The sequence below is a fragment of the Tamandua tetradactyla genome, chromosome X (genome assembly GCF_023851605.1).
Source record: "Tamandua tetradactyla isolate mTamTet1 chromosome X, mTamTet1.pri, whole genome shotgun sequence".
Classification (NCBI taxonomy): Eukaryota; Metazoa; Chordata; class Mammalia; order Pilosa; family Myrmecophagidae; genus Tamandua; species Tamandua tetradactyla.
Window position 1 is genome coordinate 155968542 of NC_135353.1, and position 12587 is coordinate 155981128.

At 39.4% G+C, this 12587-nt stretch overlaps 1 protein-coding gene across 1 annotated transcript in view; it reads right to left on the reverse strand.

Moving 5' to 3' along the window:
* Window positions 1–12587, reverse strand: part of PPEF1 (protein phosphatase with EF-hand domain 1) — a 128237-nt gene continuing 115650 nt past the window's right edge. The window contains exons 18-20 of the mRNA XM_077144981.1: window positions 3598–3761; window positions 2401–2485; window positions 1–1346 (exon numbers count right to left, since the gene is read on the reverse strand). Coding sequence (XP_077001096.1) covers window positions 1126–1346; window positions 2401–2485; window positions 3598–3761 — 470 coding nt within the window. The 3' untranslated portion in view covers window positions 1–1125. The remainder of the gene's footprint in view (window positions 1347–2400; window positions 2486–3597; window positions 3762–12587) is intronic.

Below are 12587 nucleotides of genomic sequence, written 5' to 3' on the forward strand. Positions count from 1 at the left end.
CTAATTTTATCCCTAATGACATTATTTGCCTTAAAATCTATCCTGTCTGATGTTAATATTGCTATAATTTTAATTATACTTTTTTCCCGGCTGTCTACGGGTTTCTTTTATTTTCTTTCAAGTTCAATTGTACATTTTAAAAAGATGTTTGTCTGGAGAGATGCAATGTTCAAAAAAAAGATCATGGTGATGAATACACAACTATGTGATGATATTGTGAGCCATTGATTGTAACCATGTCAAGAATGTTTGTATGTTTGTTTGTTGTTTACAATAAAATATTTTTTTAAAAAGATGTTTTAATATATCCATTATTTCTGGTGTTTGTAGCAGGCAGGGTTGGAGGATATCTAGTCTGGCATACTGATACATCTTGAAGTTCCTAAACTTGAAAAATGAAATATATTTGCCTTAAAATAGAAATCTCTTATTGTGTTTGATATACAGTCAGAATAGCAGAATGAACTGCACAATATATGCATAACCAATGCCCCATCTTACCAACGAAGGTGTCAAACCATATTAATTGTCGGGCTCAATCTTAATGTATTTACTCTGTATCTCCAATAGGAAAGAAATTTTTTTTTCAAACAATATATGCCCACAGCTTCCCCCAAGAATTTGATATGGCCCCCATCCCTGAAGGGTGGTTCCCCACAATTTAGAATTAGTGGTGTATGTATGGCATTTCCAAAGAAGATTACAATTTAAAGATGGAAATGTTTTATTCCATTAACAGCTTGGTGTTCCTCCTCCCATCCCTCAGCCATACACAGATGTTGCACTTAATAGCTTTCTCTGATAGTCAGTGGGTGTCTTTCAGTATGTTTCCAAACTCCTCTGGTTTCCCAGTCAGGTGGCATCTAAGAGATCAACACTAGACTCAAACCCAGTTTCTCCCTGACAATGTGTGAGTCCTAATACTGGAACCAAATCCTTTCAGATGACATTTAATCTAGTCTTAACATTAACAACTCACTAGGAACTTCCAACACCCACACCATGCATTTGCTTGTACAGTGAGCTGGGGTCTACTCTTCTCTACTACTGACTATGAATTTCAAGGTCCTGGAAAAGATTGTGTGATTTGGATCTAGCTATTTATAAGGAGCCTGAGGGAAGTCCTCATTTTTGGCCAGCCAGGTTGGCATTGAATGATTTGTTTGAATGATCAAATTTATGCACGACATAGAAAGCCTTTAAGAACTCATTAAAGTCAATGTTTCCATCTTTGTTTAAGTCCATTCTGCTGGCGAGCTCATCAACTTGGGAGTCATCAATATGAACACTGTAGTGAGTACTGAAAAGTTGCCACATGGTACGAAATTCTTCCATGGAAATCATGCCTAAAAAAAGTAGAAGACTGTGAGTGTTAGTTTTAGGACCCACCTAAGGGAAGGATAGGGCAGTCATACTCATTGAATAGTCTCAATGAGAAGCTCACTAACATGTCTGACCACTTGAGACACCAAGGAAATGGAAATGGAAAAGCAAGATCATAAATGTAAGAAGCAATATGTCACTTTCAACTACCAAGTGATCCTAAGATTATTCAAAAGCTAGACTGAGTAAATAGTGAAGGGACTGTGGGCTGTGGGACTATATGTGGTACAGATATTTTAACATCTGAAATCTAAGGGCAGGGGACATAGAAGGAAGGCAGAGAGGAGAGCAATATCAAAGCAGAAGATACTCTGGGGCTTAATAAGAGGATCACAAACAATGGCTCTGCCTTTTTTACAGCAGTAATTTACTTTCATGTGCTGGATTACTGATTTTTTGTTGTTTATAAAAAGTCTCTGCAATAGGAGTTTATCTGACTATTTTATGTTTGAAAATAAGCTAAGTAGAAAATGAGCTTAGTTCTCAAGTCTCCAAAACAGAATCTGAGTCTTCTGAATGATTTTTTTTTATTGCCAAGGGCAATTAAGTGGGGGTACAATGGTAGTTCAGTGGTAGAACTCTCGCCTGCCATGAGGGAGGCCTGGGTTCGATTCCTGGCCCATGCACTTCCCCACCCCACCCCCCCAAAAAATTCAACAAATGGTTCTACAATAACAGGATAGTCACACTGAAAAAGAATGAAATGTGACCCCCAACAAACAGCATACAAAAAAAAAAAAGTAATATTTTTAAACGGGCAGTGGATTTATGCTGGCGATTTATAAAAGGAGCTATTCCAGTTTACCCAATGATACATAGGCTTATGTAGGCCTCAATGGTCTTGAATACAGTTTGTGGCCAAACTAAAATAACAATAATAATATGAGTTCACTTCTTTCCCTCAAGTTTAATTAAGCTTGGATGAAGAATGAAATAGATTAAAAAAAAAAAGTTCTAGATTCAGAGAAACAGACTAGCCTTTGCTTTATACTACTGAATTAATGAAAGTTCACTTACCTGAATGATCAGAGTCAATCACATTGTATATGATCTGCAGGTCAGATCGATATCTGAACACAGTTTCAATTAGAGTAGACTGAGCCTAAAATAAAGATTTTTTAAATCATTAAAAACATATAGAATTAATGGCACAGATCAAGTTCAATAAACATAACAAACATGAAACATCATCATGAATTCAAATTATATCACTGAGACAGAAATTTGAAAAGGCAAGCCTTCTGTGGAGGCCCAACCCTCTTTAATCTGCTAAAAAAAAACATACTCTTTGTGTTCTGTAGTGGTCTACAGTCTGTGTTCTTCAGAGGACTGGCCAAGGAGAATAAGGCAACAGTAAATAACAGTCAGCATTTACTGAGAATACCTCTGTGCCAAGTTCTGCACAAAGAGCTTATATGGGTTATTTCATTCAGTCTCCAACTACAATCCTAAGGAGTAGGCACAGACCTATTATTGGGTCCATTTTACAGATTAGAAAATAGAGAGGTAAAGTAATTCTCCCAAGGTTCACATAGCTGGTAGGTGGGAGTTGACTCTCAGTTGCCTGAAGTCAAGGTCTATAATCTTAAACACTGGGTTAAACAGCTGTTTAAGTAAGCCAAAAGCTTCCTCCTTGTCTTCCCACTGCACTCTACCTCCCTCCTCTCTGTTCTCAACCTCTCATCTGCACTGCAACCAATGACCTAAGTGCCAGTTCCTATGGGCTCACTTCCAGCTCAATGTCAACTTATTGCTGATGAGTTGCTAACTAATAAATACTAGAGATCTGACACCTCTCCCTGGAGTATTCACATTTTAATAAGGGATGCTAAATTTTAAAAATCTTTAAGGCATATTCTGGGTCATGTAAGCAAGTCCGTAACCTCACAGTTTAATAGGAAATACGCTGAGTATTTTAAAGGGTGTGTTATATGAAAGAATGGATACCACATCTTCCTTCTGCGAGACAACATTTAAAATAAGAGTCACGTGTTTGACATGGATTCACTTGCCTTTCGGGGGGAGAGCCTATCTTTAGAGCACACAAATTTCTTGAACATATCACAATATACTTGGGAGATCCCCCTTAAACTTTTACTAAGACAGCTACTCTCATCTATAAGATGATTACATTTCCAAAGTTTTAAAGGACTAAGTTACTCTTTTGGGTTGCCAAAGGGTATTTTGCTCCAGCCAGGGCTATGTTTCACTTGCCTCTTTCACAGGTTTTTGAATGTGGATATCCTGGAAGCTGGACATGTAGTCAATATTCCCATCTTTGTCTGCGTTTACCAGATGCAATCTCAGGGATCTCCATGGTAAGTTCAGCCCCAAAATGTTCTCCATGGAAAATGCCCACTGGCCCAAAGAAAGTTTTCCTAACAACAACAAAAGCCATAACATTTTTTACATTTGGTTTATAATTTGATAAAGAAACACAACGTCCTTGGTAGGGTCAGTTGGCAGTCTGGGGTTTTGAGGCCTGGTTACCTCCTGCTCTCTATGATTTGTCCTACCAGACCACACAGCTCTGAGGGAGGAATCAACTAAAGATCTTTCCCTTACCATTACATGTAACAAATAAGACTTTTGGTGTTAATTTTTTTTCCTTTTTCTGATTAACAAACTAAGGTATGCTTATTGGAGAAGAAACACAAAAGAATATAAAGAATAAAGATTTACTTTACTCACCTTTCATTTTCCTATGTAATATCCTTTTTCCCCTAATATTGCATGAAATTTTTCAAAATAGAAAATCTCCACCTTTTCTGATTATTAAAGATATGCACATTTAAAATAATTTAGGATATACAGAAAGCAATGTTATTACTTAAACTCTTTTTTCTATATATGTAAACATGTGTATACATAAACTATACATATTTTATCTGTCCTAAAACCAAATAAACATTACACTGCAGTATAGATTTTATGTACATGTATTGCATATGACAATGCCCATACACACATTTACTCTAATCTACTTTTTTTACTTATAATAAATCATGGAAGTACATTTATATCATAAATATAGATCTATATCATCATTTTAATGACTATGAAAGTATTCCTTGGGATTATTTCTAGAAGTAGAAGAATTACGGGATCAAAGTGTATGCACATTTTTAAGGCTTTTGATATATATATAACCAAACTGCTTTCCAGAAAGAATCTATCCATTTACATTCCCACCAGAACATTTCCCCACGCACTTATCAGCTAAGGACATTTTTTTTTAATTGACAGTTATCACATACAGAAAAGTTCACAAAACAAAAATAAAGCTCAAGGAATTATCATAACCATCATCAACACTGTTGAACTCTTGTGCAACAACCACCAAGAGCAAGAAATTAAACGCTGCCTGTATCCAAATTGTGTGCCCCTCACAATTATTACCACCTCCTGTTTTCCCAAGGAAAGCTGCTATCTTTATCTCTCACACTCTAGTTTCTTTTTTGCCTTTTTTTTTATGTCTATATAAATGGAACCAATATTTATTTGGGGGAGGGGCCTTCTGGCTTCCTTTTTTTTTCTATTAATGTTATGGTATCTGACACCATTTTTTATTAGCTTCTCAATCGTCATTTGGAAAGAAAAAATTCTAAAATAACGTCATCAAAAACAGGCCTGAGGGTGGGCCACAGTGGCTCAGAAGGCAAGAATGCTTGCCTGCCGTGCCCGAGGACCCGGGTTCGATTCCCGGTGCCTGCCCATGTTTAAAAAAAAAAAACAGGCCTGATATAGCACAGTCACTACTATGTATCATTAAATTCTAGAATGACATCATCAAAAACAGGTCTGATATAGCACAGTCAGTACTATGTATCATTAAGCAGGTACAAGATATTTTACATTCACAGAGGTATGATACAGTATTGTCCTACATATATAATACTAGAGGATATAATTAAAAGGCATTATTTGAGACTTGATTCTACTTCCCAGCAGAGGGTCCAAAGGTTGGTGTGATACAGCTCTGGGGAAGAGATGTACCTTCTTAGAAAGGATTTTCTTTAATTAGCGGAAACGTTCTGATATTTGTACATTTAATCACCATCACTCTCCACTCTAGTCATTCCTAAGTTATCCTATCTCAGTCTTTCTCCTGTCTTTCTTTCTGATTTCATATGTACTCCAGCCCTTCTCCCTCAACCATACTCACATTCAGCTTCATCAGTGTACTTATGTTATTGTACTATTCATTTCTGAATTTTTATAATCAGTCCTGTTGCACAATCTGTATTCCTTCAACACAAATGCCCAGTCTCGACCCTCTTTCTATCTCCTGATAACCTTCTTAATAGCTTTAACTCTCCAAGTTTACTCATTAATATTAGTTCCTATTAGTAAGACCATACAGCATTTGTCCTTTTGTTTCTGGCTAATTTCACTCAGCATAATGTCCTCAAGGTTCATCCATGTTGTTACATGCTTTATGACTTTATTCTGTCTTATAGCTGCATAATATTCCATCGTATGTATAGACCACAGCTTGTTTAGCCACTTGTCTACTGATGGACATTTGGGTTGTTTCTATCTCTTGACAATCATAAATAATGCTGCTATAAATATCGGTGTACAAATGCCCATTTGTGTCCATACCCTCAGTTCCTCTGAATATATACCTAGTAATGGGATTGCTGGATCATATGGCAATTCTATACTTAGCTTCCTGAGGAACCGTTTCTGGCTTCTTTTGTTCAACACTAGGTTCATGAGATTCAGCAATGTTGTTCCATTTAGCTGTAGCTTATTCATTTTCATTGGCATATAGTGTTCCACAGTATGAATATTCATAACTTACATATCCATTCTATTACTGATGAACCTTGGATATTTCTAGTTTGGGGCTATTATAAACCATGTTGCTAAGAATATTTCTATAAATGCCATTGGTGCATATATCTACCTGCATTTCTGTTGGGTGTATACCTAGGAGTGAAATTGCTGGATCATAGGGTATATAAAAGGTTTAGCTTCATTTGATACCCCAGTTTTCTAATATGGTTGTACCAATTTAGATTTCCACAAGCAGTATAGAGTTCCAATTGTTCTACATCCTTGTCAACATTTGATATTGCCAATCTTTTTCATTTCAGCCATTCTAGGGACAGTGTAGTAATACCTCATTGTAGATTTAATGTTCATTTCATAGATTATCAAAGAGATTAAGCACCTTTTCATTTATTGGCTATTTGAATATCCTCTTTAGTGAACTGGCTATACAAGTTTTTTTGCCAATTTTTTTACAGCATTTTCTGTTTTTTCTCTTGATTAAAAGGAGTGTTTTAGTTTGCTGAAGCTTCCAGAATGCAACACACCAGAGATGGATCAGCTTTTAATAAGGAGATTTATATAGCTATAAATTTACAGTTCTTCAGAAGAAAGGCAGCTAGCTTTCATGCAAGGTTCTCTGTCACACGGGAGGGTACACCATGACTACTGCTGGCTTTCTCTTCTGGCTTCTGGGTTTCAACAGCATTTCCTGGGGCGATTCCTTTCTGCATCTCCAAACATCTGGGCTGAGCTCCAAGTGCTGAGATGAGGTATGCTGAGCTGCTTAGCTTGCTTCGGATCTCTCTCTTTTAAGCCTCCAGCTAATTAAACTAAACCTCATGCACTGTGGAAGGCACTCCCCTTAGCCAACCACAAATGCAATCACCCATAGATGAATTTCACATACTGATGATTTATGTCCACAGCAACAGAATGGGGCATCATCACCTGGCCAAGTTGACACCTGAACCTAACTATCTCAAGGAGTTTTTATATTTTCTGGATGTGAGCCTTTTGTCAAATACATGTGTTGCAAATAACTTCTCTCAGTCTATGGCTTGACTTTTTTCATTCCTCTAATAATGTAGCTTAATGACTAGAACTTCTTAATTTTAATGCAATTAAATTTTAATTTAATGTAATTAAAATTACTTCTTTCTTTATTGTTAGTGTTTTCCAGTACTATTTATAACATCTTTGCCAAGTCTAATGGCATAAATAAACTCTCTTGTAAATTGTCCTTCCATAAGCTTTGTTTTTCATATGGATATCTGTGCTGGTTTGAAATGATGTATGTACTCTAGAAAAGCCATGTTTTAATCCTAATCCCATTTTGTAAAGGCAGCTGCTGCTTCTAATCCCTATTCAGCATTGTATGTTTGAAACTGTAATTAGATCATCTCCTTGGAGATGTGATTTAATCAAGAGTGGTTGTTAAACTGGATTAGGTGGAGGCGTGTCTCCACCCATTTGGGTGGATCTTTATTAGTTTACTGGAATCCTATAGAAGAGGAAACATTTTGGAGAAAGAGCGATTCAGAGAGAGCAGAGCAGAATGACATAGCCATGAGAAGCAGAGTCCACCAGGCAGCGACCTTTGGAGATGAAGAAGGAAAATGCCTCCCAGGGAGCTTCATGAAACAGGAAGCCAGGAGAAGCTAGCAGATGACGCTGTGTTTGCCACGTGCCCTTCCAGCTGAGAGAGAAACCCTGACTGTGTTCACCATGTGCCCTTCCAGATGAGAGAGGAACCCTGACCGTGTTCACCATGTGCCCTTCCACTTGAGAGAGAAACCCTGAACTTCATCGGCCTTCTTGAACCAAGGTATCTTTCCCTGGATGCCTTGGATTGGACATTTCTATAGACTTGTTTTACTTGGGACATTTTCTCGGCCTTAGAACTGTAAACTAGCAACTTATTAAATTCCCCTTTTTAAAAGCCATTCCATTTCTGGTTTATTGCATTCCGGAAGCTAACAAACTAGAATAATATCCATTTGGCCCAGCATCATTCATTGAAAAGACTATTCTATCCCCACTGTGTGGCAGTGGCACCTTAAAGTGTCCATGTATGCATGGATTCAGGTTCTCTATTTTAGTTCCATTTGTCCACATGGGTTATCCTTATGCCAATTCCATACTATTATAATCACTGTACTTTCATAACATGTCTTGATACACAAGAGGACAAGTACTCCAACCTTCTTCTTTTTCTTCAAGAATGTCTTGGCTATTTTTGCTCTCTCACATTTACATATAAATTTTAGATGTGGTTTCTCAAAATCTGTGAAAAAAATCCCCATGTTGGTATTTTGACTGGAATTGCATTGAACCTATAGCTCAATTTGGGGAGAATTTATCTTGATAATGTTGACCGTTGAGCACACTAATACCAGTGCATTTATTTCAGCCCTCTTTCTCTTAATATTTCATAGTTTCCATGAGGAAATCTCATGCATAATTTATTAAATTTCTTCCTGCATACTTGATTATTTTATCTATTGTGACTATCTTTTTAAAAATATCATTATCTAAAAGTTAATTTCTGGTTCTACCAGATATCAATTTATTCTCACTCAACTCAAAACCTATCCTTTGCCCTGTTTTGTGATCCTGGAGCCGGACCCTGTAAATACTTCTCATTTTATAGCTGCTATAATGTTAGGCTTTGTCAGTATAGGGCACAGAAAGAATACTGCAAAGAATAGCAGAAGAAGCAGCTTCTCTTTCTGGTTCTGGTATACTTTACTTCTTGCTTCAACAGCACAGCATGGTTGGCATTGGTATGTAGGAGATGCATCCAGTGTATGGTAGTGTATGGGAGACACAGTGGTACACAGTCTCTAGAGAATTTTGCTGACACCCCAGTGTGTGGCTCCCTCCTCTTTAGTTCTGGCCCATAAGCTGCAGATAAGATCACACCTGAAATACCTCAGTGAACTTCTCCTCTGTCCAGTGGGCTATAGCTAGATCCTCTCCCAAGAGGTCTGACTCTCAGCAAGTTTGTGCCTTTTGGGGCTATTTTTTCAGAGCCCTAGAGATACTAGTTGCTCTCTATGCTTGCTATTCCTTTATTCTTTAGAGTTCTCTTTTATTCCTTTTAGTAGTTAATCATCTTTTACTAGTTAATCATTCGCTATATTAAATTTTCCTGATCCAATTACTAGTATGGTTTCTGTGTCTTGATTAGACTCTGATTGATATGCTATCATATGGAAATGTAATCAATTTCCAAGTATTGGCCTTATATTCAACAATGTGCCAAATTCACTTATTAATTCTAACCATTCTAATTCTAATAAAACTAATTATAATAGCTTTTGTGGATTTGTTTGGACTTTTCTATATACCCAATCATGTTGTCTACAAATAATAAGTTTTATTTCTTCCTTTCCAATTATCATTTTATTTCCTTTTCTTGCCTTATTGCATTGGCTAGCATCCCCAGTACAATGTTGAATAGAAATGTTGATTGTGGACATATGTTTTAATTTCCTATTGCTACTGTAACAGATTACCACAGACTTAATGGCTTAAAATAACAGAAACTTATTTTCTTACAATTATAGGGATCATAATTCCAAGTCACTTTCAATGGGCTAAAGTCAAGGTGTTGGCAGGGCTGTTCCTTCTGGGGGCTCTGAAGGAAGAATCCATTTTCTTGACTTCTTCAGCTTCTAGGTGCTGCCTATAGTCCATCTTTTGGCCCCTTTCTACATCTTCAAAGTGTATTATTCCCATCTCTGCTTCAATCCTCACATTGTCTTCTTTGACTCTAACTCGTCCTGCTTCCCTCTTATAAAGATCATTGTGACTTCCGGAGAAGATGGCGGCTTAGTAAGGCGCGTGGGTCTTAGTTCCTCCTCCAGAACAACTAATAAAGAACTAGAAACAGTACAGAACAGCTCCTGGAGCCACGACAGAGACCAGATACACAGTATGCCCCATTCTGGACCGGATGGACCGGCTAAGAGACTCCGCTGCGGTGAGGTCCCCGAGAGGTGCGCGCTTCCCCGGGCCGTGGCGGCTGGCAGGTAGAGCCCCTCCCTCCCTCCTTCCTGGGCCAGCTGGGAGCTTCGGATCGGCGGTTCCCCAAGCCGCGGCGGCCGGCACCCCTCCCCCACGCGCGGCTTCCCGGGCCAGCTGGGAACCTCGGAGTGGCGGTTCCCCAAGCTGCAGTGGCCAGCGACTGGAGCCCCTTCCACACACGTGGCTTCCCGGGCCGGCTGGGAGCCTCGGATCAGCGGTTCCCCAAGCCGCGGCGGCCCTCCCACACGCAGCTTCCGGGCCAGCTGGGAGCCACGGAACAGCGGTTCCCCAAGCCACGGCGGCTGGCGACCGGAGCCCCCTCCACACACACAGCTTCCCGGGCCGGCTGGGAGCCTCGGATTGGTGGTTCCCCAAGCCGTGGTGGCCCTCCCATGCGCGGCTTCCCGGGCCGGCTGGGAGCCTCGGAACAGTGGTTCCCCAAGCCGCGGCAGCCGGCGACCGGAGCCCCTCCCACACATGCAGCTTCCCGGGCCAGCTGGGAGCCTCGGAACACTGGTCCCCCAAGCCATGGCGGCCGGCGCCCCTCCCCCACAGACGACTTCCCGGAGGGAAAGGAAAGAGTCTCCAACAGTAGTAGAGGCTGAGCCCAACCTAACACCAATAGTGGCATTAATGAACAACTTCTGACTACTAAAAATAGGCCCTCAGCTCAGGTGAAACTGATCAAGGCAGAAGTTGCCGATTGGGCTAACTGAAAAAGAAGAAAGGGGGCGAAACAGAGCCTTCTGCAGCTGTTTCTACGGAGGCTTCATTGCCTCTGGGCTCAGCGCTGGGATTACACAGGTTGCAACTGCCCTGAACGCAGAAACAGGCTGCTTTCAGGGCTCCCTATCACCTGAACCTTCCCTGCGGGAGGGGTGAAATGCAACTTAGGTGGAATCCTTTTCTCAAGGAATTCAGATCCCAGGACTTCACAATTTGAAGCCATTAAAACCAACCTACAACCTTTCCTCTGTCTCCACCACACACCCAGCAGCGAGAGTCTTCCAAAGTTAAAGGAGCCACAACATTTTTTGCTGGTGGGACCCGCAGACAGACAAGCACCACATACTGGGCAGGAAAAGAAAAACAGAGCCCAGAGACTTCACAGGAAAGTCTTTCAACCTGCTGGGTCCCACACTCAGGGAAATCTGATTAAATGCCCAGACGCCAGCAAAAAAAACAAATGACACCAGGAAAATTGAAGATATGGCCCAGTCAAAGGAACAAACCAATAGCTCAAATGAGATACAGGAACTGAGACAACTAATTCTGAATATACGAACAGAAATGGAAAACCTCTTCAAAAACCAAATCAATAAATTGAGGGAGGACATGAAGAAGGCATGGGATCAACAAAAAGAAGAAATGGAAAGTCTGAAAAAACAAATCACAGAACTTATGGGAATGAAAGACACAGTAGAAGAGATGAAAAAAAACAATGGAAACCTACAATGGTAGATTTAAAGAGACAGAGGCTAGAATTAGTCAACTGGAGGATGGAACATCTGAAATCCAAAAAGAAACAGAAACTATAGGGAAAAGAATGGAAAAATTTGAGCAGGGGCTCAGGGAATTGAATGATAATATGAAGCGCACAAATATACATGTTGTGGGTGTCCCAGAAGGAGAAGAGAAGGGAAAAGGAGGAGAAAAACTAATGGAAGAGATTATCACTGAAAATTTCCCAACTCTTATGAAAGACCTAAAATTACAGATCCAAGAAGTGCAGCGCACCCCAAAGAGAATAGATCCAAATAGGCGTTCTCCAAGACACTTACTAGTTAAAATGTCAGAGGTCAAAGAGAAAGAGAGGATCTTGAAAGCAGCAAGAGAAAAACAATCCATCATATACAAGGGAAACCCAATAAGACTATGTGTAGATTTCTCAGCAGAAACCATGGAAGCTAAAAGACAGTGGGATGATATATTTAAATTACTAAAAGAAAAAACTGCCAACCAAGACTTCTATATCCAGCAAAATTGTCCTTCAAAAATGAAGGAGAAATTAAAACATTCTCAGACAAAAAGTCACTGAGAGAATTTGTGACCAAGAGATCAGCTCTGCAAGAAATACTAAAGGGAGCACTAGAGTCAGATACAAAAAGACAGAAGAGAGAGGTATGGAGAAGAGTGTAGAAAGAAGGAAAATCAGATATGATATATATAATACAAAAGGCAAAATGGTAGAGGAAAGTATTACCCAAACAGTAATAACACTAAATGTTAATGGACTGAATTCCCCAATCAAAAGACATAGACTGGCAGAATGGATTAAAAAACAGGATCCTTCTATATGCTGTCTACAGGAAACACATCTTAGACCCAAAGATAAACATAGGTTGAAAGTGAAAGGTTGGGAAAAGATATTTCATGCAAATAACAACCAGAAAAGA